This window comes from Excalfactoria chinensis, chromosome 19 (genome assembly GCF_039878825.1).
Source record: "Excalfactoria chinensis isolate bCotChi1 chromosome 19, bCotChi1.hap2, whole genome shotgun sequence".
NCBI classification, from domain to species: domain Eukaryota; kingdom Metazoa; phylum Chordata; class Aves; order Galliformes; family Phasianidae; genus Excalfactoria; species Excalfactoria chinensis.
Window position 1 is genome coordinate 2120150 of NC_092843.1, and position 26456 is coordinate 2146605.

The window sequence follows — 26456 nt, forward strand, 5'->3', positions numbered from 1 at the left end:
TTTTCAGAAGCTCGTACGAAATGCTGCTTTTGGAAACTTCTTTGGAGTTATGGCTCTGTTTCAGTCTGGCCGGCTTATCAAGGTAACTATCGTTACTTTGGTTTGTCAACAGTTGGTTCTAAGGCTGACTGAAATAGACAGGGGCTGTATGCACGCTGTCACTTTTGGACTTGTCTTTATTTCCAGGACCAGAAAGCTCTTCTGGAGAGTATGCAGCTTCTGCAGCAGCTGGCGCATCACCAAACACACCTCAGAGATCTCCCCAGCAAAACTCTTGTTGATATCCTGTTGGAGGTACGGCCACAGCGTGCGGTGGATGGGAGGAGGGGAAGGCATTGCTTCGGGAACTGCTTTTTCATTGCATTGCTCGTAGCTAAAAGTTGAGGGAGGATGATGGGAGAGTAAATTTAAACTGCGGGAGCTGTATTCTGAACTGTCTGTGAGCAGATGCTTTTATCCTGGGAAGGATGCTATGGTTTACTTTAGTCTGAGTCCATCATGGACAAAGCCATGCTTACTGACAACATATTGTCCTGTTCCATGTGGTTCAACACCTGTATGGCAACACTGGATAAGAACTGGTTAATTTTGGTTGCACCACCATAAAGACGAGTTGTAAAGCTTTTAGAACACCACAGGCTTTTAATAAAGTGCTGTACAATGCAGGTGTTTTAATATACTACACAGCAGGTCAGTAAAATGCCCTCGGATGTTTCTCACATCCTCTCTAACCTTCATTTCTGTCCAGGTTCCTGAAACTGTGTTTGAGGAGGTGCTGTTTGGCATCTTGCAAGATGACCTGACTTCAGCCTTCACATCTCCAGAGAACCTGCACCTTCTGCTTGTGGGCATGCAGAAGTTTCCCGGCGTTCTAAAACCTAAGAAGCTAAAGAAGCTGTTTGGTTCGCCTACTATTGTCAATGAAGAAAATATCCCCAGGTAAGTCGTTAAAAGAGCACCATTAAATGCAGCAATCTTGGTCTGTTGGCTGCCTGTGAGAGAAGTTTGACTTTCCCTCTGAAACCTGCTTGTATTTACTACTAGGAATGCTTTCTCTTTCTATGGTATGATAGGAGTGAAATGCTAACAGCTATGCAGGTCATTACATTATAGTGATCCTGTGGTTATTAGGAGATACTCTGTGTTGTTCAGCAGCATGAATTTGGCATTCAGCAATTCCCTTGCAGGTTTGATCTCTCACACTATGCTCCTGCTTCTTTCAGACTTGTAGAGCTTCTAGAAAGTGCTGCCAAGTCAGAGAAGAAGGACAAGAAATTGCCCAGTGTAGGGCTTGATTTGCTACAAGTTTCATTGAAGGAAGGTGCCTTTGAGCTGTTCTGGAATGAAGCTGTGGAGAATGGGCTATTCAAGGAGAAATCAGGACCTGTGAGGTTTGTTGGAATGTGCAGTATTTATTGCTTTCCTTATTGTCCTTCTGTTTATTCCCTCTGTCTTTCTGTATGGAACATACGGTTTCTGATGAACAATGTGAAACGTTTGATTACTTAGATATTCATGATAGGAATCTAGATCCATGAATGTTCAGTAAGATCAGCCTGTCCCCTTTACTTACTCTGTCATACAATCATAGAATGGCCTGGGTTGAAAAGGACCTCAAAGATCATCTAGTTTCAACCCCCCGTCTCATTTTTCTGTGTGGCTTTGTGACTTTGTCTCTATTTGAGAGGATCTGCTTTGTTTCTGCTCAGCTACATGTGCTTCCGGCTGCTGGGCAGTGCTCTCCCACTGCTGTCTCTGGATCAGCTGCGGATGGTTCTCAAAGGGAGGGTGATGCAGCACTATGGAGAACACGTGGTAACGACTCAGGTAGGTCTTCTGAAGGTACTCGTGCTCAGGGATAAAGACACTGTTCTGAGCAGAACTTCCTCTGTCCAGCTTTCTCATCTTCTTGTATTTAAAATATATATATATAGGTATATATATGTGATTCAGACTTTGGAAGCAGAGGAAGGGCAGCCCTCAGCATACTGACAATGTCATATGTCATCCTTTGGCAGTCCTTTTGATCTTGCATATCAAGAAGCTCGTTTTTGTCTGTTTGCTGGGTGTTGCATGAGCGTCTGAGAGCAAAGACAAAAAAGGACAACTTGCTCTTCGTGTATTTTAGTGCTTGTTTCATTAAGCACATCTTTAGTGTAGATTTTATATGGAAGTTGGATCTTGGAACTCCTTCCTTCCCACTTAGTAATCAAGCAAATAACACATCTCTACTATAAAAGGAGGAAGAATAAAAGGAGAGTATTGATAATAACAGGCTTTAACTTGGCTGTCACACTAACACAGCCCTAAACATTCTCAATGGACCACAAATCATTGCCCTTTCTTGGGAGGGATTGGACTCAGTGGTCTTTCTGTTCTGGTACTAAAAGATTTGTTAATGTAATTCCTGTCTGAAATATACAAATCCACCGTCTAACTGTGTGCAAGGAGCAAACCCTGGTTTTGTTGATGAGGAAGCAGAAAATACCTCAGTTTTATTTTCTTTGTTTGGTTTCCTTCCTTCATGTGGGTTGTTTACCTTGAAAAGCAAACGGTGTAATACTGTACGTCTTCATTGGATTTGTGTTGCTCTTGGAGATGGAGCTGGGCAAAGCTGGAGCGGTAATGATTGACAGCTCTCTTACTGAATCCGCTCTTCTTTTTTAGCCAAGGGAGCAAATGTATTAAATTTGTTTGTGTTGAGACGTGATGTAAGTCCCACTGTGAGCTATTGGCCTGTTTGCAGCAGAATCACTTGGGTTTTTTTTATTCCCGGCTTTCATATTGAATAGACAGATATGGAGATTTTGAACACAGGGAAAGCAGGACCTTGCTGAATTGTGCATTGAGTGAGATGGCTTGTTGGAATATTTATGTTATGGGTAAATGGGTTTATAGTTAATTAGAAATCTATAGAGCTTTTATTTTAAAAGCAGTGTTCCTTAAACTTTCATTGCTGTTCCTATTCCTGCCAGGTTACTGTATTGATTATGATACAATAACAGACAGGTTGTTTTATTCACTTGTTGCATTTTTGTAATGAAGCCACAACTTGTCCTCCTCAAGGTTGGGATCCTTTGGATTTTTTGGTTGCTTACAGTAATTCCATTTATGTGAAGTGAAATCAATGACCTGCTGGATCCCTTAGGAAAGTGTTCAGGCACGTGGCTTTAATTTACTCATTGCAGTTAAATCCGTACAGTGATTTGTTCTCCTGACGACATGCAGACTCAGTGTGCTGTTCCCAACCTGCTTGTTGGGCTGTTTTTCAGCTTCCAGACCGATTTAAGTTTGCTCCAGAGATGGAAGCATACGTAGATAAATTCCTGACCAGCTGTGATGATCCAGAGAGGCAGCTAGCAGTGATGATCGGCTTCTCTACTCTCACCAATCAAGGCTACCCAGTGGTGCCCAGCATTTGGAGGGTAGTTCGACACCTGCAGCCAGAGGCATTGCAAAAATACATTGACTGGCTGAAGGATATGTTCCTCAATCCAGACTTGGACTGTTGTTTAGACTTCTCAACTAACCGGCAAAAGCAGAACCAGGAATATAAAAACATGTGAGTGTGTTTATGATGCGTCTTTCCTTCCTGTTTCATGGTGAGGGGAGCTACTAATGCAGTCCTTAAAACAATTCTGGTGAGCTGTAATGCCTTGGTGGGGCAAATTGTTGGGTACTAAAAAGCAAGGTTGGGAAGGTTGCATCTCTTCTCATGTACCTGTTGCTTCTTACCACATAACTTACTTTGCCATTCTTAATGTAAACCCTCGGAGTGAAAGTCAGCTCTTGCTGTGTTGGGTTGTGTGCTTCGTGTTTACGTTCATGTGTTCAGGCTACTGATTGTGTTCACCTCTCTATTGAAAGAGAACAGCATAAGACTGCTCGACTAAGGAAATGGATCATCCACCGACTTATGAGCATTGTTGAAAGTCCAGTGAAGAAAGAAGAGAGCCTCGTGATGGACATTTCCAGGTTAGAATGATTTGGAGACTGAATGTCACATGTGTGCAGCCTCAAATGTTGGCACTTCACTTTTGTGAACTCACGAGCATCCTTTTCTCTTCTTTACCCTTTGTACATAGAGAAAAGGGTTTAAATTGGTATATTTCAGTGTTTAAACACCCTTCAAAAATATTGTATGTGCTGTGTTCCATCTAGTTTGTTGCAGACAGACTGGTTTTGCTCTGCTATGACCTGACTGGCTTTTCTTTGTTTTCTTATGTTGTGTATTTTAGGTTTTGCTTCTTCCATGCTTTCTTTGAGACTAAGAAAAAGACTTCCCAAATACCTGAGACAAATGCCCTTATATCAGACTCCCTGGATGAAGCAGCTCACTCACTGGCAGCAAGCTATTTCTTTGGGTAAGAGTTTTCCTCACATGCCCTGTGTTTGGAATTCTTTCATCTTTCCTGAAGGTAAAACACCACAATCACTGTGCAAATGGCAGAACGAGATGCTCGAGCTTGTTTGACCTTCTCCATATTTGCCAAAATACTGTCCCCAAAGCACTCGTTTCAACACAAATCTGACTGTGAATCTGGGTTGAAATGTGTCGTCTAATTCACCCGATGATAGCGTGCTGTCTGTTTTTCTTTGCAGGTTTCTTCAGACTTTAAATACCATGAGTGTTTTGGGGGATACAGCTGAGGCAGCAGCCTTGAGGGAGAAGCACATCCATGGTGTGACTGCAGATGGGAAACTGTGGATCTTTCATCTTGTGGAGTACGCCAATGAGCTTCTCTCCAGTGAGAAGTATGTCAAAGCTGTGAAGCCTTTTACCGATGAACAGAGGGAAGCCTGGGAGAGGTGAGGAGATGGGAAAGCTGTGTGCTGGGATCATGGGATGAGGAAGCTGAAAAGGCTTTGGTCTTTGTTTCTGGGCTCGTAGAAGATTTTGACTGTATTCCCTTGTCTTCCTCCTTTTGTTCTGACTGCAGCAGCAGAACTGTTTCACAGGCAGTGGGAGTTGTGTCTCTTCCCCTTTAGTATCCTGCACCTGGTACCTGGCTTTCAGGATGCCTTCCTGTTTCTCATCACCCAATTCTGTTTTATTCTGTTTGTGTGTTAACAGTGTATTAAGTGGTTTTGTCCTTTTCTATTTTCACTCACAGTCCCTCCCCAAACACGTTAGTAACTCTACTAAGCTTTTCTCCTGAGGATGCCCATTCAGACTTCCCGCTGACTCTTTCCTAATGCTCTTTTCTGGACATGATAAGAGTCTTTGTCTTGGCTATAGTGTTAGGAATGTAGCTTGTGTCCAAGTGCAGAGGTTTTATAAGCCACACAGAAGTTGAGATGCTGCTGTTAAGATGATATATATTGTGTGTGTCCAATATCAGTAAATTAAAAGTTGAATATAGAAAACGGTTTTGTAGATTTCTGTCTGATCATAAGCGAGGATTCGCTGTTGTTATTGTGAAAGACTCAAAAGAATTCATTTCTTCACAGAACACTTGAGGCTGCAAAGAACCTGCAAAAGAAGAAAAGTAAATCAGACAGTGCCAAGCTCTTTGCTTTTCAGCAGCTTCTGCTTTTAATGGCCATTCATCTTTTCAAGGTGAGCTCTCTGAAGCAAATTGGAGTAGTGCAAAATGTGTTGATAGTGAGGCATCCTGAACACCCAGCTGGAGAATTTCTTTATACTCAGAGATCCATTCTTTCTCTGGCTTCTAAAAATGGGAAATTGGGAGTTAATAAAGTTATTCTTACACTGTGTGTAGACATCAAGTTACAGGGGCGAAGCTTGGTCCAAGCTCTGGTTGTGCTGTTGATTTGTTGCTGAGTGAAGTAATTTCTACTTTGTTACGTATTTTCTTCTGTAGAGGGGTTGTAGAAGCTGATTTTAGTACTTGTACTTTTTAGAGAGATCCTTAGGTTTGGGATATATTCCTTTTGCTGCTGTTGGTGTTGGGGAATTCACAAACCAAGTGTTTACTGCCTACTTATGGTTAAACAGAATCCCTCTGAAACAATGGAACTTCTGAGTGACCTCCTGAACTGCACAGAGAGGGCGTTCAGCAAGGAACCTAAGAAGAAAAAGACTGGTGAGTCCTTTCTGCAGAAAGAAATTGAATGGGGTTGTTGAAGCCCTGTCAGAAGACAGAAAACGGAGGTTCTGCGTTAGCGAATCACTCTGAATACAGCGTAACTTCTGTAAATGAATGAATGAATCTGAGACAGCAGAAATAGGTTGGGATTTGACCAGGAAACAACCTGTCTTATGACTGTCCCTAAGTGTGGTCTTATTCTTCTTAAATCCCTATGTAAATTAGTAGGTTGGAGAACAGAAGCCATAATTTTTGGTGACTTAGCTGTGCGAAGATAAGGATTTCCTGTCTTTCAGACTAATGGACCACTCTCAAACCTCTTGTCATGGGCTAATGTGACTACGGATTTCGTTGGAAACCCTATAAAAGTGATACAGTCTGGCTAACTAGCTGTTGCTAATTGCTTTAATGTGGTCAAATAGGTACCTCATGAAGTGCAGAGATGCTAATCTAAGTAATGAATTGAATTAATTGTAGGTTTTGTTACCTGTAGAAGCTTTCCAATCACCTAAAAACTATTTCAGGTAGTTTCTCCTTGTGGTTAGTTGTTGTCTTTCCATTGTTTGTTCCTGTGCAGAGAATGAAGAGCCAGAATGGGTTGAGGTGATTGTGGAAATCCTCCTCTCCCTCCTTGCCCAGCCCAGCCTGCTCATCCGTCGCATTTCCAACAGCGTGTTTGGACGGATCTGCCCTAACCTGACCAAGAAGGGCCTGCAGCTGATCCTGGATGTAAGTCTTGTCCCCGACAGGTAGAGAAGCGTGTCTGTATTTTGGGATTAAATAAAAGCATCCTATCTTCCTTAGCAGTTTTGGGCTGAGGAAATTCTTGATGCATTTTATACCTGACTATTATAGGTAACATTTTCTAGAAAGATTAAAGCGTAGAGGTACTAAAAATAACCAACACTGAAAACTTGAATTGGTGACATCACTGAGAAAGGTGGTGTCTTCTGAGAGAGCGGAATATTGACAGCAGAGAGCAGCTGTCAAGTACTTGAAACCATGAACCTAATACTTATACTTTATAACAAATCAAATGTAGGATCCATCTCCAACCTCTGCTCCCTTTTTTGTTACTTATAGAAAGAACTTAATAACCGACATGGTATTAAAAGTCAGAAAGTTGCACTCCCTTCCCATGTCTTCATTCAGTTGTCTCTGTGAGCTGGAATTCCTGTCTTTTGTGCACGCATTAAAACAAAGTCCCTCTTTTCTGCAGGTTCTTGACCCGTACCAAGATCAGGATGAAGAAAGTGCTGTTGTTGTGGTGGATGAATCAGAGAAAAAGACCAAGTCTGCAGAGGACACGGTAATGGAGGTGGAATTGCTTGTGCCAAACTATTTTCAGACCTTCAGCATTTAACAACAACATTTCTGCTGATTAGTTGTAATAGACGTAACTGTGTTTCTCTGTCTTGAATGAAATGGCCTTGGCTCTGTTAGGATTCATTTTAAGTGTGCAGTGCACAAATGGTTTGCTGGAAGCGCATGTTTCTTGGTCTCTTGGGCTTGAAGGAAAATGCTGTTGTGGGGAAATGCTGTTTGAATAGGTGAGACTTCCTGAGAAGTGCCTACATCCTGAGATTAGCACAGATTGAATCATGGTTGTGATGCACAATCATCTGAATTCAAGATCTTGGGCTTTAAGAACAGCAGATATTCAGGTGACGAAGCATTATTAAGTGTTAGCAGGAGGGGAGGTCAGATGGGGGCTGTTAGTTCAGTTCTTCCTTAGAAGCTTCTTTTTTAAGACACGTTCAGTGTGACAGAAGTAAGTCTGTGTGATGTTCTGCTCTTGGCTCTTGTGAGGACCTGATACCTGTTGTTATCTGAGAGCTGCAGGCAGGAGAGCAGGCTGAGGGAGAGCTTGACGTTTTAGTTCTGATCAGTGACACATCTGAGAATTAAGTGTGGCCTGAGGAATGTTGGGATCAGGAGACGAACTTTTCTTCCTCAGGATGGTGATGAAAGTGAAGACTCCTCAGAGGATGGCGACACCGAGGAAGAGAATGACAGCGAAGATGAGAAGAATGAAGAAGTCGACGAAGATTTTCGCAGTCAGCTGATTAATGTTCTTCAAGGAGGGAATGCATTGGTATGTTTTGATTGCCTACTTTGATACAGATACCAGGAGGTCAGGAGCTTCGAAGGCAATAAGTCATTTTTCCTTTTATTTATTATCAGGGTGTCCTGAGCACTGTTGCTTCCTCAGTCTAGCCCGATAGCTTGCTTTCCTATCTACAGTCAATGAGGTGGATGTGAACTAAAGCTTTGAGATGCTGTTATGTAGTATCTGTTTTGTGTTCCTGTAGAGCTGGGGCTGTCCTGGGCAGGTGAGGGTTAGGAGCTGTTTGTGAAGTACATGAAGTGACACGTAGTATTGCATTCTAAAAAACAAAAGGGAGAAGATGATAGTGATGAAGAACTGGATGATGAAGCTATGATGGCTCTCGACAAGAACATCTCAGCTCTCTTTGCAGAACAGCAAAAACGGATCCAAGCAAAGAAGGATGAGAAAGAAAGGATACGGAAAGAGAAGATCCTGCGGAGGGATTACAAGATTAAGGTGTGAGATAAGTATCCCAAGCAAAGCGCTTTTGCCAGCCAGTTTGCTTGCTGTAGCCCACTGCATGCTATGAGCTACTTAATGCTAAATAGTTTGGACATTCCCGTATGTTGTAAGCTCGTGGAGTTTTTCCAAACTGGACAAGCTTGATGTGCCTTAGTGTGATGCACATAAAATCCCTCCTGGTAACACTGCAGCTGAAGCTTTCTCTTGACTTGTTATGCTAATAAAAATCAGGAGGGTTGCAATTAACATCCTCCTGGTTATTTGTGTCTGTAATACTGACCTGAGGCCACCTGAGGCCATCATGGGATGCAGGAACAGCTTCAGCTGCTCGTGTATAGAAATGTCTGGTGTCACAGTAACTAGGAGAATGGCTGATTTGTGTAGCGAGCCATTGGCTTTACTGCTCTTCTGTTCTGATGCTGTATGATAAGAGTATGATTTTATGGTCATTCAGTGTCTGGAAGACAAAGGGGGTTTATGGGTATAAGAACTAACAGATCTGTGCCAAATTACAGTGACTGCGGGTCTGACTGAGTGGTGGTAACTGCTGCTTCTAAATGGTGCCACTGCACAAAATAGGCTGGAGTTAACCAGCAGCTTTTAATCTTCAGTTTCAAACATTTAATCTTCATGTTCTCATGTTTTAACATTACACATGATAGCAGGAAGTGTACGGATCTCAGCTGTAAATATAGTTTTCTTCGGACATCATCCAGCTGCTATGTACCCTGCTCCAGTTTGAAGGAGCTGCTTGGGATAGATCCATCCTGTTTTCCTTGTTTATGTTAGTTCTCACCTCAGTAACTGTGTTTTCAGGTGCTGGATCTGGTTGAGGTGTTCCTCAGTAAGCAACCAGAGAACCCCCTTGTGTTCGACATCATTGAGCCTCTGCTTCATGTGATTGAACAGTGCATGAACTCAGACTCAGACAAGCAGGAGATTGATTTCCTCCAGAAAACAGCTCATATCTTTACGTAAGTGTCCTTAATGCTCTTGCTATACGTGAAGGCTTTTCTTGATGAATCCCTGAAGTGAGCAGTGATTCTCCTCACCCTTCTTAGCTCAGCAGTGTGTGTTTCCTTTGCTGCCCAGAGCTAGCACCATTTTTGTTTGTTACACTAAACCCAGTGGTGAGAGTTCAGACATCTTTTCCCTAGATCTTTTTTTCCCTAGACATCTTTTCCTCTTCTTGGAGGTAATGGCTTTGGGTTTGTGCTTAATGCTCTTTCAGGAACTCGTTATGCCGAGCTAAGCAGTATTGCAAGAAAGTGGATGCCCTGCAAGATGATTTGCACGACTTTGTGGAGAGGCTTATGAAAAAAGCTTGCAAGCACACTGATTCTTCAGTGGCTCTCTATTATTTCAGGTAAGTGTTAAAAGAGAGCTTCTGTACAGTGTTTTTTGGGCAGTGCTGGTCTGTAAGCAGGCATAATGTTGCATATTGCAACAGCTGAGAGACGCCATGAAGGCTGCATGCCTGTATCTGAGTCTTACATGAGGACTAGTCAGTCAGCCTGGCAGTGTGAAGCACTTTCAAACAGAGATGTATATTTTTGTTGATGATCTGCAATATAGCAGTTGTCATATAGAGCTTTGCTAATAGTGATGGGAAGTGCTCCCTTGAGGCTTCATCAGAGAGTAATGAATTGTTTGTGATTCAGCACAGGGATGAGTATAGTTTATGGTCTGTCAGCAGTGATGATTCTATAAATACTGTGGCTTCCCATCTCCATGATAGCTCAATGAAGATTGTACTGATGCTGGCTTCTGTCTGTACATACCAGCATCTCCTTTGCCACTGAATGCAGTGAATTAGGATAAGCCAGATGTGTATCTGCTAGGAATTATGAGTAATTTTACTGTTTCCTGGTGTGAATGGAAATGGCTCTCCCATGTAGGCTTTCTTGTAGCTTGCAGGTAAATTCAGGGAGACTTTCATGCTCTGTACACAACTGTGTGTGGGTGCCATGTTGCGTGGTTCACCCAGTACCATAGGACAGTGAGGCACGCTCAGCCTGTGGCTGTGCAGGAGCCATGCTACATAACCCATGCAGTGGGTTACACAGGTAACTGCTATTGTTCTTCATTTCTTTTAAGTGCCTCCTTATACCTGCTCAAAGTGTTGAAAGGAAACGTGTCAGATAAACCACCAGCTCCTCCTGTCCCTCTGTCAAAGAAACAGACAAACACCATCCCACAGGCTTGTCAGGTAAGAGCAGGCTGCTGTCAAGGCAATGTCTTTGCCAGTAAACTTGCATTACCTCGTTTTGCTGAGAAGGCATTGCTTATTCAGTCTCACTGTTTCTGCTGTCTGTGTGATTTCTTTTCCGTGCCATAAAACGTCAGGTTCTCCATTCCATTCTGCCTCACCCTTCTGACTTTTCAGTTCCTGTTTGCCCACGGCCACCAGGGGCTGCTGAAGAATACAAACAGGACCAGCTTATGACAAGGGAGGGCCTGGAAATTACAAACAACGAGATATTATTAGTGGCTGAAAAGACAGTCAATGTTTCTGAGGCTTAGAGAGAAACCAAGAGTGCTGATCCGAGCAGCTCTTGTTCTGTGCTGGCCTTCCTGGAAAGGAAAACAAAAGGAGATCTATGGGAAACATAAACAACATACTTGATGTCGAGGCTAGGGTGGGATGTGCTTGATAACAAACAATATCTGTGTAGAAAGGATCAGTCTTCTCCTCTATGGTTATGTACATGAAGTAAGTACTAAGCATAAGAACTCCAGAGCCATTTTTGGTCTTGCTTGTGTTCAGCTGCAGTAGCAGTCGGGCCTTTCTACTGTTGTGAAGATCCCAGCTTTGATGCCCTTTCTTAACCAGAGAGTTACGCTTCCCTGGCGATGTGAGAACGGTCAGGGATGTCAGGATGTGGTGCTGCCCTCCTCATTCGCCTTCATGCCGTTCAGATCCATATGGCTTCTGCAGGTCTCATTTTCCTGCTGCCTGTCTGGCTTTCTTCTTCCCCACCAGAGGGAGATATTAGAGCATTTATATGTTTCTGGGGTTGCTGGTTCCCTGATCAGCACTAGGACTTGCCTGCTGGGCACTGACAAATCCTGGATGGAGCTGCTAAGTGGTCTGTTGACCTACATCTACAGATTCAGATGGCTGTATAGCTGAGAACTCTGTGTGTACAGTGCAGCTGCTGCAGGATTGTCTGTGAACCTAATGCGAGCTTACACATACCTGCCACAAACTCAGAAAGAGCCCTCACATCAAACCACACTAATCCAGTCTAATTAATCTCATTAGGAGGCCGTGTTGCGCTTCACTAACTTGGTCATACTGCTATTGGAACTTGGGAGAGTACGTGTGGGGCCTGCTTTGCTGTTTCTTCTTGGCAATATGTTCTATCCCATGGGCCTGTTCCATATAAACTACCCAAGATCATTGAGCCGTTGGAAAAACCAGCATGCAGTGGTGAAAACGAGTTGTTTTATTTAGCAACGAATCACTCTTTTGTTTCAGGGGAAAAAATTTTTTGTTCTGCTTTTTCCCAATAGCTTTTGAGCACAGGCTGCTTGGATGTGGAGAGAGTGACTCGGATATATCAGCAAGCACTGACACAATTCTTGAGCAAACGAAACAGTGCCCTCACAAGTTCCATGTTTCTCGATCTCTTCACCCGCTTCCCGGTAAGTGTTGCTGCCTGTATCATGGTGCTCTTTCTTCTGGTGGCTCCAAAATACAGCTGTAAGCCTGGGGAAAGGAGAGAAACTTGTCCAGTCTGATGTGGGCTGTTAAAGCTGCTGCTTCCTCAGATTTTCACCTTCTTGAACTCTGAATACTGCATGTTTGGATACCAGTGCTGCAGAAGACGGTTCTGGTTTGTACTAGGATACAGCATGGGGAATGTAGGTGAATAAAAGGCTGCCTATGAAAGGATGCTCTGAGAAGCTCTAATTTTCTACCAGTATTCAAGACCACATGGATAAGCAGTGCTTACACAAAGGCTCTTTTAGAGCTGGATTTTACCTGTTTACTGGAGCTATCTGTTTGTTTAGTAGCCTTCTTGCCCCCCTGAAGGGAGCTGTGGTGGTGTGGATGGAATAACCATCTGCACAAGGTGTTGGTTAACTACAGCAGACTGCTGGTCCTGTTTCTTCCAGTGCCTGATAAATGGCATTGGGAATCTGCCAGTAAGGTATTTGCAATCCACACACTTTCTCATTTCTCGTGTCTGGATTCTTTCTCCCTGTGGAGCTGGAATGATTTTGTGTAGAAACCTAGAAATTGTTGGATTAGGCCAGAAAAGAGATTCATCAAAGCTTTGCTGACATGAAACCCTGCCCTGGAAATGTTGTTTTGATCATGAATTGTTGCAGGGTGTGATTTTAAGATAACACATCTCTAGAGATGCTCTCCTTCTGACAGATCTTTCTCGCCCTTTAGTGCATAGAATGGGACCTTTTCCCAGCTCTGACTTGCTCTAGTCTGACTCAGCATGTTTTCCTTTGCCTGTGGAGCTGTTGCTCTGCATAGTGTGAGCTGCCTACAGAGAATATCAGGGGGGTACAGACTGAAATCAGGAACCAGGCATTTTCCTGATCTTTTCCAAGTAAAAAGCTTTGCTCCTGATCTTGATGTGATTGAGGGCTCAGGGCTGCTGTAAACAAAGCTGTTAATTTTCACATGAGATGTTGCTGGTCTCTGAACACCTTTCTTGTGGAATTTTCTTCTTGCTCAAGATGGTGGGATAAAGAAAGGCTCAATCTTTTACTGTTACAGATCTTGTGCAAGCCCTTAATAGACATCCTCGTGAAGTCCGTCACAGCAGGAGCCAGGCAACATCAGCAGGTAAGAAGGGAAGCAAACAAACAAAGCTGTATCAAACAGTCAGAGAAGTCACTTAATCACAGCAATTCAGATGCTTCTGAATTTGCTTATTGCTGCCCAATTTTGGCAGAGGTTTTACAAATAGTGCCTTGCTGCTTCAGGTATGTCAAGTTGTGGAAGTGGCTGATGTATCACAGCCATAGAGCTACTTTGGTAGTGTTTCCTTTAGGATCTGCAGCTCCCAGGGTTGAGGGCTCTTTGCCATTGATCTTGGCTTCAGTCACTTATTGCTTAGTTACTTTCTTACTGGTAAGATGTTCCTTCATAACGCAGCATGTTATAATCCTTGCCTCCCAATGGTAAATCAAGGTTATCTTCTTGAGTCTTGTTCTGTGCCTTGCCAGCAGGCCTGCATTTCCAGCCCAAGCCATTGCGTGATTCTATGATTTCCAGGCCATGTGCTTCTCTTTCTGGTTTGAAACCACCTGTACTATGGATCTGATTTTGATGGTTGATTGCACGTGTGTAAGCTAACAGAAAATTAGTGGAGCCTTGCTGATAAAACATTGCAGGATGACTGCATAGTTCACTGTTATGAGTGAGGAATGTCTGGGTTCCCACTACAGCATGAATTGCAGTGGGGGTATCTTCCACACAGTTAATAACCAAAGCCCCTTTAGGCCAGTAGCACTGTGTGTCAGACTTTCCCACCCTCTGGCTGTAACGTGCATCTGTCCCCTGCAGAAGCGCATTGACCTTTTTGATTCATAAATAGCTGTTTTGTTGTTTCTGATCATTGGAAGGAATGGGAAAGGCTTGGTATGTGTTTACTTTAAGGCTGCTTTACCCAACAGGAGTGGCTGTGATTTAAAAACAACAATAACAACAAAAGATAACTAAGCTATTCGTAGTGTCTCAGTGTGTAGGAGTCAGGATGTGTTACACAAGTGACAGCTAAATTAATTATAAGGTATGTACTTGATCCTGTCCTCAGGAGACCAGAGCAACATCCCAAGCAGACAACTTGATTTACGTGGGTATCTTTGCTTCCCCAGAGGGAATGGCACCATCCTTTTTTCAGGGCATCCACAGTTATCTCAACACGTTTTGTTTGCAGAGCCAGTTTATCTGTGTGTGTGGGAGAAGGGGAGGACATGCAGTGTGCTGTGTGTGGGAGGGTAAATAGAGAACACGCATACACTACTGTTAAAACAAAGGCAACGTGAAGAGTAAGCTATGCAAATACATACTTCGGCATCTGGAGTTGCAGCTTCACCTTTTTGCAGACTGCTTCATTTTCAGGAGCTCTGTCTTCCCCTCATCAGATGTTGGATTTGCCAGGTTTTCGGCAGTGCTGCACGTCAGGGATGTGCTGTTTCACTCTTGTCTGCTGTGGGGGAAAAAGTGAATAGAAATTGTATGAAATAACTGGATTTTAAGCAGTCACTGTGAAGCATTTCAAGGAGACCTTTAGTGCAAACAACGCTTTACATTAAAGAAGTGAAGAAAGAAGGTGTGAAAGAAGAATGTTTTGGGATAGTCCAGTCCAGCTCATTGGATGCAGTTCTGAGAACTGGGGTCCCAAAGATTAGTCTCACTAATTAGGACTGTGTACTTGAGCAGCAGCAATGTCCACACTGGTAGGACGATGATATCAGTGTACACATCACAGTTGTTCTGTACCTGCAGGCAGGTTTGATGGCTTTCTCTTACTTAAGTATAAGCATCATCTGATTAAATGCAGCTGACGTTTCTAGAATCCCTTACCTGCGTGTATGTCTGCATACGCACATACCCTCTAAGTAGCTTAGATACAAATGGCATGTAAGGTATATTCTTCAGTGATGAGGCTAGTATGGGAGAAGGAGAGTTTGTTACACCTTTGAGCTGACCTGGTGCTGATGAATTTCACTGAGCTCCTGGCACAGCTGATCTGTTGGCAGTGCATTGCAGTTAGCAAAACGTGTGCAGTGCTAACAGGCTTGTGCTGCTTTGGTGACTAAGGATGTTGCTGTTGATCTCATGTCTTCCTCAAGCACTGAACGCATTCTCTCCAACTCTTTGTGGAAGGTTAACAAAAAAAAGTGCGTTACTTCCTCCTTTCTTAATGCATTCCTTTCTTATTTCTGCAGTTGTTTCCATGAGACCTTGACCTCCACGTTACTTCTTTGTGCTTTGTTCCAGTGGGTGCAGTGTTGCTTTTTAGATATGTACAAAGGCATATTTTGTTGGCTTTTGCTGATAGAGTGTAAACCAGAGATGAAGTTGTGTTGATTTTAATGATTATTGCATGACTCAGCTGCATGCCAGAACCCTCCTGAGCCTTAGGTGAGGAATGTCTTCCTGGTTTATTTTTAGTAGTGTCAGTATATGGAGCATAGCTGCAGTAACATCTGGTTCTGTAACTGAGGGGGGGATTCTTGAGCTGTCCCTCTGATGCTGTTTCAGCACAAACCCCTTGGCAGTGCATTTTAATTATAACGCCCCCTCCGTGCTCATACGTGCTGGGACTGCCAGAGGAGTGAACGAGTGGATGAACTAATGCTTCTTGACTATTGCTGTGCTCTGTTAGTCTGAAGGTCAGGTGAAGAAGGAAAACGTGCGGCAGGTTGTGCTGCGGTCCCCAGGCTTCCTGCTGCAGGGGAACAGATACCGCAAGTGCCAGCTCTGAAATGATGCAGCACAATGTGCCTGGACCAAGCTTGCTTTTCCACCAGCAGAACACTGCTGTGGAAAACACTGCTCCCAACAGAGCCTGTACTGCCCACCAAGGTAGGAAAGCCTGTTCCTTCTCTCCTCAGGGGATGATAATTGCTTGAAATGCAGTGTGATTTTCTCAGTCTTAACCCAGTACATTCACCAGAGCTCAGTCCTGCTCTGCTCACAGCACAGTGTCATCATTATCACTATTTTATAGAGTTCTAGGCTCTTTGACAGCATCTCTGTGGAGCTTTCTTTGTTGCAGGGGTGTTTTCTCATTGCAGTCCATTGAAATACTGCACTGAGCACTTTGCAAGGCCATGCACGCCTCCCTGTTGCTCCCCAAGCAAGTTGAAATAGAACATTGGTCTTAGGCACACAGCTGAGGGGGTCTTACTGGTGTTTAAGTTGGTGGTAACCTCTGTAGGGAAACCATCCATTGTTGTGTTAGATTAAATTGGGTGGCTTTGCTTATCAGCTGCTGTGCAAAGGACTCTTAAGAGCCAGTAGCTCAGCACAGGCTCCACCTCTCAGCTTCAATGTCCGATGAAAATTAATATGATCACAACCAGTTTGGGAATTAAGAAGGATGGGTGAAACATCCACTGCTACCAGGAGTGAGAGGTTGTCCCTGTCTTCATTTGCACCTGCCTGTCTGTAACATTTTCCTTGGGTGCAGGCAAATGAATTGGTACCCGTCCCTTGTTGGGTTCCCTTGGCAGAGGAAGTGTCCATTTCAGAACAATTACTGAGAGCCGTTGTAATTATTTTTGCACTGTGGTCATGCATCAGTTTGAATGCATCCCTGTTATCTTATTTACTTTTGGAGCTGTATTGATTGAGGATGTTGCAGTAGCTGGGAACATAATGATGCAGTATTTGTCCATCAGACGAGTTTCTCTTCTGTGATCTGGCCAGAGCTCTGCAAAGCTGATGTAAGTGCAGAGCTGTCACAAAACTAATAACTGTCATTTTAGTGAGTGTGGAGATGAGAATGGGCACTGAGATAGAGTTCAGAATGTCATCTTTTGTGATACGGATTCATTAATATTTCAAAATGTGTTCTTATAAAGCAGGCTGTGACAAGGAACCCTTTAAGATCTATCTAATGGGGAGTGTATTTTGGGTAAGTTGCTAATTAATCTTGGTGCTTTGGCAGTCTCCCCAAAGGGATCAAACATACATAGACATAATTCTCAGAACTGAAGCAGTTCTGTGCCAGAGCTGCCATCACCAGAAGAGTAAAATATGATCTCAAAGTCCTGCCAAGGAGGTCTTGGCTGGTTGACAGTTATCCTTCTCAACAGTTTATGTTCTGTGTAAATATCTAAGTTAAAAAGTAATTAAACTTTAATACAGCAAGAACAGTAAAAGCACTGTAAAGCATCAGAAGCCAGCACCCTAATAATGAAGCAAAATAAACCTCCCCAGGTCGGTACCAGCACTCTCTACCTCCTTTACAACAGAAGTGAGAACCACTGCTGATTCTAGCTAAGTGAGGGCTGTAACAGCAGTAAGAGAAGTTATTTGCAGCTGGGAAATGTGTGTCGAACTGCCATGCTTTGGCTCCGGTCAGCATCTTGCTCCTGTTCCTGTTTTTGTTTGATGTAAGGAGATGGTCAAGGAGATCCTCTGTTTTGCAAAGTAAGGCTGAAGCCGGGGTGGTCTCTTGCACATTTCTGAGCTGTCTGATGGTGGGCCAGCAAAGCTCCATGACATGTACTGACTAGGTATGTAAACTGCCCCCCTGAAGTCAAAGGAGGAGCAGTTGAATGTTTAAGTGCTTTGCTGGGTCAGGGCCAGAGTGCTTTACATTTTCCTACCAGGATTTTTAGCCCTTAGATCTTCAGGATGGTGTGGATGTGGATTATTGTATACCAGCATTTCATTTTTGTGAGCATCTCCTGCTTTGGAAGAGCTGAAATAAACTGTATTACCATGGAGTATGTTGACAGCATCCATAAATAGGCTTTGATGTTCTTTGGAGAGGTGTCTGATGCCATAGTAGAACGTAGCAATTAATTGCTTTATAAGCTGCGTTTCTCTTCCCCCTTTCCTCTAATTTGTATGAGATGGTTGAACATTTTGTAAGAGCAGTTTAAATTTTTCAGGTCCTCCTGGCTGCATTTAAGCTGAGTGCTTGAAATCCCATGGTGAGAACTTTGTGCGCTCATGTTGTGTTGCATTTGGACACGACCTTGTCACCGAGTCACAGAGTCTCTTTGGGACATCACGTGTGTTGTCAGCTGTTGATATCTGTTCATTTTTTTCCTGCTCTCTTAGCAGTCCAACTCTTTATCTTCCATCACACTGAGTGCAGGGCAAACAGCACGTAGAAGCTCCTGCTTACCTCTTTATTGTGATACAGCCTGTGTGTTTTACTCACCACTGTTCAGCTGATGGTGTTGATGATGATCATGGAGCAAATCCTAACAGAGGGAATATACTTACAGTAAGTTGCTAGGAGGAGATCAGAAAGTGATCTGGCCACACATGCTTCAGTTGGTGGTGCAGACATAGCTGCTGTCCAGGGTTGGGACTGATGGGCAGCGTTAACAGCCACATTTAAGAGTGATTGGCCCTTCTGATATGGTAAGTAGCTCCCCCAGGGAGACATGAATCTGTGTTCTCCAAAGCAGCAGACCAATACATGGATTGCTCTGTATGGATCACTGTCCTGTTGGCCTCTGGTGAAAGAAGAACACGGGTAAATAACGCCTTGCCCAACCTTGGGTATTCACTAGCTGTATCTTTGTTGTGTGTGACACATTCTAAGCCAGTAACTAATGCCTTCAGCCAGGCCTGGCTCAAGTTATAGTGGACTGGCACTGTGTTATAGTGGATGTTTTGACAGCCTCAGTGTGCTGCAGGACCTTCATCTCCATCAGAAATCCTGCTGTGGAGCCTGGCATTTAAAGAGCAGAGAGCCTCTGAGAAACTGCAGTGTCAGATTTTCTCCCCCCGTGCATTGACTCATCTGTTCTGCCTTTAAAATCCAGTAACACTTGACTTCTGTCACTAGCTCACGTTGGATCGTGATGAATGTAGGAGGGAGCTTTTATTGTGTTTTTTTCTCCTGTTCTGGCTGCCAGCAATATGGTAACAAAGCGAGTGTGCTTGGGTGCAGGGCACAAGCATCGTGTTCCAAACCTTGTCCTGAACAGGCTCTGAGAAATAGATTTGTCTGGTTGGGAAATGCAAGGTGAGGGCTTTAGGCTGACAAGAACATCGTGAGCACTGATTGCAGGGGGACAAAGCATGGAAAAAAATCCACCTCTTTTCTGTTGATTTGCAGAGTCCTTAGTTACATTAAACAGGGATATTTTAGGGCATGAAGAAACCCATATGTCTGTGGGTGTATATGGCCAGCTCTGCAGGAAGGCTGCTCCAGTGCTGGGGATGCTATGGTTTTCTGCTGGCTCTAAGCACACCTGAACAAACTAACCCAGTGTGTGACTGTCAGTGACAGCAATGACTGCTTTTATCTGTAGGGCTGAGGCTGACATAACCGCAATGGAGCTGCGGCTGTCTTACATGAAGGCAGTTTACATGGGGTGAAGCTCATTCTGTGTTTTCAGCCAGATTAAGTGGTGGTGGTGATTTAAAGTGCCTGTGCCTCAGAATAGCTGTGTTCATGTTGGGAAGGAGGAGGGGACACCAGCACAGCTAATGTGAGAAAACTTTCTGTGCTTGCAGACAAGTGCTCAGCAGCAATGGAATGAAGTTAGCAGCTCATCTGATCGATGGGGCAGCCGCTGCTCAGAGCCCTGGGAATAGGCAGGGAGTTGGATGGATTTCTTAGCTTCTCATTTCTGCTGCTTGGAGCAGGATGTCTGAGCCATGGGTGAAGAAGTGTGGGGATGGTAATAACCAAACCTCATGTTTGCAATCCAGCATCTTGCTTCTCTAGCAAATAGCTGGTGAGAAGGATGCAAAGGATGCTGATTTCAAGGATTTGGAAATAAAAGTTAATGTTAAAAATAACCAAACCAAAGCTCATTGAGAACTTCTTGCACTCATGAAGCCCTGAAACAGATAACCTTCATCTGGCAAATGAGCAGAATGCGTCTCATATGTGACGATCATTTTTATATGTGCTAATGTGCAAGCCGTTGTGAGCTATTTAAAGGTTGCTGGATGGAAAGCTGCCTGCTGCTTCTGTGCAAGGTTAATTTTGTACTATGGGGGAGGAAGAGGTACCATCTACTCAGCATGAAGCTGGTTTGTGGTGCAGAATGGCTTGTTCGAAAGCTCTGCAATCCGAAATCTGGCTTGATGAGCTGGGATGTTTGGTGGGAGTACGCTGACTTAAGATTGCCTTTCTCATCCGAGGTTGTAAAATATGATTTAGATGCCACCTAAAATGCTTTACGTATCATAATTAACTGGCCTTGCGGAGTTTTTTCTCATCTATTTGCCACGGGAACTTAATTTTAAACTGTAATAAACCATTTGTTGTGTTCACTTTTTGGCAAGGAGAATTTAGTTCTGAAGCCTGTAAGGCTCCCATTGGCTGATGCTGGGGGTGGGCAGGGTGCACTCAGGGGGTTTGGGAGCAGGGCTGGGGGGTTCTGGTCATGTTTACCTCTGTTGTGTGATTCTGCCATGGCTGTTCCTGGAAGCAGGAGGGCTGGGAAGGGCTGCCTGCCTGGCGGAGTTCCACTCTGAAACCTTCACACAGCTGCTCAATGGGAACGTTTCGAGTCAATGGTTGGTGTCTGATGCTGCTTCTGTGCAAATATGGCTCCATGCTCTCGAGGGATAATTCTTTTGTTTGTCCTTAGGAGAAGAGTCCCTTCTATTTTTTTCCTTCCTCTTTTTGCCTCCCCCCAGAGAATTTGCAGTTTGATCCCAGGCTGACTGAAAAGCCTGCTGTTAAACACGGCAGTGCAGCTCCTGGCCGAGACTCCCTTGCTCACAGCGTTGAAGGGCTCAGTGGGTTATCTGAATCTCTGATAATTCTGATTACAACGTGTGAAGGTACGACAGGGAGCTTGCAGCATACACTGAACTGCTGCTGCTTCTGTACTGCCTGCTGTGCTCTTGGTGTACAGAGCAAGGAGCCCTGTGGTCATCAGCCTTCTTCTCCTTTCACTCACAGTTTGCCCTTTTGAGTAAGCTTCTGGGGTGTCCCTGATTTGGACTCTGCCTACCAAACTGTTAACAAGCAGAACTTACAGGCTCAGAAATGGTCAAATCAAAGAAGAAATGGCAGAGCAATGGGAAGCAAGCTCTTTCAAAGCTGAAGACCTCTCCCTTGGAGCCGTTCTTTCCATCCCACACCCAATGTAAGCATAAAAATAGTGGTGGAACTGTGGGAGTAGAAATGGGGGTAGATTAGCCCTTGCTTCATGGCTTTGCACGCTGTTGGTTTTCTTTTTACAAAAGCTTTGACAGTAATTGGAAGGGACATCCACCATGGTGCTCTGGATGCACTGCCCCATAGTAAGAAACGACAAGTTATTCTCTTAGAGCCTGTCGACCTGTTAGCTGGAGCTTGCTGTGTTATTATTGCTGTTGTTGATTCTTAACATGTAACAAATTGCAGGTAGCTGAGGAATTGATTTTGTGGTTGGGCTGTTTCTTAAAACGCTTGTTTAGAATTTCCCATATTCTTGGCACACGTTCTCTTACCCTGGCAGGATCTGTCAGGAATGCAGTGTATCCGTATAGCTGTGGTCTCATAAGCCTTGGGAAACACAGTTATTTTTTGCCTTATCCCTATGGCTGTAGGATGGTCTCCATGCTGAGGATTGCATCCTGAGAGCTGCTGCTTTGTAATCTATTCTTGCACTTGTATAAGGTGGCCGGATTGCTCTCCTCTCTCAAGGTAGGTGAGCACATCTGGGAATTAGCAGCACTTCTCAGTTACTGCACGTTTCCCACTTCAGGAAGAAATGTTGGCTGTTTATAATGAATGGCATTTTGTGTAATCATTTCAGATAAGGAAGGAATAAACAGAGCTGACAGAAAATCACAGGGTCAGCACTACTGTTATTGTTTGTTCTCTTTTCCCGCGTGGATTGATAATAAACGCTTCTACTTCATTTAGTCGTGCGGTTTATGGATATATTTGGGGCTCTGTGTATGTATCTTTGCTTGGATAGACTTCACTTTTATTTGTTTTTATACCATTTTATGGCATTTCTTCTCTTTTTCTTTCTTAACTGAAATTAAGGAGGAGAAGCTTTGAGTAGGCAACAAGGTGGCTCCCAGGGCATAGGTGGGCTGCAGCATCCTCCCTCCTTAATTAAGAGCTCTCACTGCTCATGGATATGGATGTTTAGTGGTCCAACAATCTCAGGTGACACATGGGAACCTTGTTCACATGCTGATAAAGGCAGTGGCTGTGCCTCGCTCTGAAGAGGAGTATGGTGGCTCTCATGCTTTGGTTTGAACTGGGATGACATCAGTGGGAGAGTGGGCAGTGCTGTGCCTTAGTGGATTTCCCAGTCTGCAGCCCAGAAGGAATGCTCAGTGGGTTGGTTTTTTTCCTTTCCTTTTAAACTGTTTCCAAGCTTAGTGCTTACTGAGGACCGGATCTTGTTTATGTCCTTCTCTCTCAGTCCAGCATTTGGGTCTCAGGTCTCCAGAGATGGAGAAGAGATGAAGAGATGGTGCCTTGAGGTTTATGACCCTGCCTGTGCCTTTCAGGGTGAGCGATGGCCTCACGTTTACTCTGGGGTCGCATTCTCTTTGTAATTGCACCAAAGTGACTTTCCACTACATTTGGTACATGCAGCCAGACATGCCATAATTTGTTCTGTAAGTTGCAGCCTCCCCATAATTACAAGGAATACGTAGGCTTGCCTGCCTCAAACATGGCATTAGGGCTCTCTCTGTCTCTCCCCCATTAAATCAACATCAATCTTCTGGCATAGTCTCATTGGTTTTCCCCCGCCTTTTCTCCTCCAAATCACGAACATAACTACTGTTTGCCAGTGAAAGCTTGCTCTATTTGGATAATTCTCTCCGTTGGCCACGCTGGTGCAAACCGGAGGTAAGCTCAGAGATGGATAACCCTCCATCACAGGAACCTAAAGTATGGGGAACTTGGGCCTTCCTGAGCTGCACAACGGCAGCAAGGGGCACTAATTTGTCTTTATATGTGGGCAGTACTTGCTCACTAACTGTGCTGTTAGGAAAACGTTCCCTTTAAATCCTCTGAACTGTTTGCACTATACCTCATTAGCACACTATCTGCATTTCCATCTTTTGCTTTTGCACAGAAAAACTGTGTTTTTCTTGTACATAAGAAAGCCTTATTATAGGAATTCCAGAACAGGAAAGGACATAGGAGATGACTGCAGATTACTGTTGGTTTTCTAGTGGCTACTTTTTCAGTGCTGTGTTAATAATTAGGCTTAATGAACAAGTCTGACTCCAGGGCAAGGTTGAGTTCTGCTCTGAGCAGCAGTTTCCATCTAGGGCTTCTTTAAAAAGAAGTATTTGCGAACCTGCCGGCTTTTATTTTTGTTTATTTGTGTCTATGCCATTTGTCAGGGCACAGCAAAGGGCAGAGTCATGCAAAGGGCTGCCTGAAGACTTTGGAAACTGTAAATTGATGTGCTCGGACCCAATATGAAAGCATGTTTTGGGTAGCAATGCCTACATCTAGAAGCAGCACGTTCCTTTCCATCCTCTTTGACTTTTAATTCTGGTATGTTCAGCCAAAAAGGACGACCCTCTCTCCTGAGCAATGACGTTGTCAGGGTCTAGAGAGTGTTTTCTAACTGGATGATACACAGATCAGTGGGGATATGTCGTGTCTGTAACACAGCATTCCCTGTGTGTGGCTGTTTGCTCCAGTGGGGTATTTGCATTGCTAACACCTTCCTTTGAGGGCACTGAGTTTCACATCTCATGTCTCCTCTCCCTTTCTCTTTCAGGCTCAGGCCTGTTTGCTTCTCCTGAAGGTTCTGCCACTTCGTGAGCTGAAGCTCTCCACGACTGAGGAGGAGTGGGAGGAACTGATCAGGGAGAGCATCAGCCAAGTGACAGAGGTAAGAAGCTTCAACATTTAAATGTATGGGCAGCACCTGATGGGGGCTGTGTTCTCTGGTGTGGTGGTCTCAAGGGTCTGGAGTCTGAGGCTGGGCTCCACTCAGCTCATCTCCTTGGGGTTGTGCCTGCTCACACCAGGCACTGCACAGCTGCAGGTGTGACCACTTTCATTCTTTACTTCTTTAAATGCTGGTCCCATGCTCATTTAGTCCATTCTGTAATATGCCACATTGGAGCAGAACAGTGAGCTCTGTTTTCTTTGGTTGAGGAGGGACAAAATGTAAGCAAGTTTAAGACAAGCAATCGGAAGGTGGTGATTATAATTCTTGAGGAAGCAGGTAATCCTAGGTTACATTAAATGCCTTTATTTAAAGATGACATCAGGAATCCAATGGGTGGAGTTGGGTATGATGTTGTTTTCCAGCCATACAAACATGCCACTCCTCCCAGCACGGTCATCTCCATGTCCTTCTCCAGTCCCTGCAGGACTCAGACTGATTCACTTGTTTGGGCTGTCCGAGGTGCAGCAGACCTGCACTATTAACTGCTAGGGGCACATGGGTGCTCTTTAGAGCCATCCTATTAACTCTGCTATTAACTCTGAATCTCCAGATGGAAACTGTGTGCTTGTCTGAAGGAGGAGCTGCAGGACAGGTGGAAGTGTCACAGCTCACTGCTGAAACTATGGGGGCTGTTAGTTAAGAGCTTGGCCGAACGATAACCATTTCTGTCCCTGAGGTCTGTGCATTCCTCTGCTTATCTAGAGGTCAGGGAGGCCTAGTGCAGGACTGCATCTGTCTCCTGATGCTTGGCCTCATTCCCTTTCATCTGAGACCTGTTTTGGTCTGGGGTGGATGTGCATGTAGGTGACTGTTGGCATTTGAGCCCTATGAGAACCCAGGCTGGGAGCAGCAGTTCACGCTGCTGTGAAAAATGATAGATGATGAGGTTTTATTGTCCTCCCTCTTGGTGAAAGGTCTGCATTTGCTGTCATTGGCTGTTCCTGCCACCGAGCTTCACAAATAGTTTTTTTTTAAGAGGAAAAAATGATGATACAGGATTTTATACCATTCTTTGACTCAGTGAGAAGTCTGAAGTATCCCGGGGGGCCGCAGCATTATACCCGTTACAGGTGTAACGCTGTGAGAAAGGTCAGGGTGTTATCCCCAGATCTCATTCTGTGTTGCCTCAGTGATGCACTGCGTCCCTGCAGAGCACGAGGTGAGGTTTGGGGCAGGGATGTGTGTGATGGAACTGGGAACAAAGCAGCGTGAGAAAATGGCAGTCTTGGATATCATCAAATTATCTGTGCAAAACCAGGAGGCAGATGAGGGAGAGTCAGCAGCCAGGAACCTTAAATGAAGAGACAGCTTCCTGAAATAGCAGCTCCAGCTGCTGCGGGGCAGTGGCTCTTGTGCTTACATAAGCTGATGCGACCTTGTTTGTTCTCAAGACATTAAAGCATGCTTATAAAACATATATCGCAGTCATGAGGGATTCATGTCTGCTTCTCCTTACTGTCTAAGCAAGTCTTGGTATCTCTGGGGTTACTTTGGAGCTGTGTTTTCCCAGTGAGAGCACTACGTGATGTTGGTGCTCTTGATGTTTTCTGGTTGATCTCCTGGGCAGAAAACCCCCCAGGCCTTGGGTCTGCCCTGGGGGCTGTTTGTGGTGCAGTGAGGGGGCAGAGGGAGCTCTGGCCTGCTTTTGGCCTCCCCAGTTCTCAGCAGGCTCCTTCAGTTGAAGCAGAACCTTGCTGCAGATGTTCAAGTAGACTCCTCTGCTGGGAGTCCAGTCAAGCCAATGTGCCTGTGGTATAAAGAGATAGCACGGCTTCATGTTGTAAATGTCAGAGCTCAGCTGGGATGGTGTAACATCTCATACAGTCTCCTTCCTCTTGCAGACAGCTTTGTTCTTTTATCAGTGGGCTCCAAAGCGTTTTACAGAGGAAATTCCAACCAGTGGGTCGCTGATGTAATGAAGAAAGTATTTAGCAGAAATGCAGGCGCTGATGTATTCAGGTTACTGCAGTTGTAGAAAACTACATCAAGCTGCTCTCAGTTTGATCTTCCATCTCTCCTTGTTGTCATTGTGGGCACGTTTTGGTGTTTGTCCTTCTTTTTAGATACATTTCTGTTTCCTTTCCGATACGTTATGAAATTGCTGTCTTGGCTTTAGAGTGATCTTGAAGCTGTGCCAATCTTTTAGTAACTCATTGACAGATTTGGGGCAGGAAGCTTCAGGATGTGAGTACATCGTTTCATTACCTTTGTTGTCATCCTTTTCCCAGGGACTGGTTTGCTAATCCTGAACTGAGGTCTGTGTGTAACTCAACTCATGC

The 26456-nt window shown here is 44.3% G+C and overlaps 1 protein-coding gene across 2 annotated transcripts in view; it reads left to right on the forward strand.

Annotated features, from left to right (window-relative positions):
- The window catches only part of MYBBP1A (MYB binding protein 1a), a 39088-nt gene that overhangs the window by 826 nt on the left and 11806 nt on the right, over positions 1-26456 (forward strand). For both annotated transcript variants that reach the window (XM_072353364.1, XM_072353365.1), the window contains exons 4-24: positions 8-82; positions 187-294; positions 749-939; positions 1224-1391; positions 1710-1827; positions 3273-3562; positions 3868-3975; positions 4239-4364; positions 4603-4809; positions 5452-5560; positions 5960-6047; positions 6628-6779; positions 7270-7359; positions 8008-8145; positions 8452-8616; positions 9439-9596; positions 9854-9988; positions 10720-10831; positions 12139-12270; positions 13364-13432; positions 24001-24114. In XM_072353364.1, the coding sequence (XP_072209465.1) occupies positions 8-82; positions 187-294; positions 749-939; positions 1224-1391; positions 1710-1827; positions 3273-3562; positions 3868-3975; positions 4239-4364; positions 4603-4809; positions 5452-5560; positions 5960-6047; positions 6628-6779; positions 7270-7359; positions 8008-8145; positions 8452-8616; positions 9439-9596; positions 9854-9988; positions 10720-10831; positions 12139-12270; positions 13364-13432; positions 24001-24114 (2853 nt within the window). The remainder of the gene's footprint in view (positions 1-7; positions 83-186; positions 295-748; positions 940-1223; positions 1392-1709; positions 1828-3272; positions 3563-3867; positions 3976-4238; positions 4365-4602; positions 4810-5451; positions 5561-5959; positions 6048-6627; positions 6780-7269; positions 7360-8007; positions 8146-8451; positions 8617-9438; positions 9597-9853; positions 9989-10719; positions 10832-12138; positions 12271-13363; positions 13433-24000; positions 24115-26456) is intronic.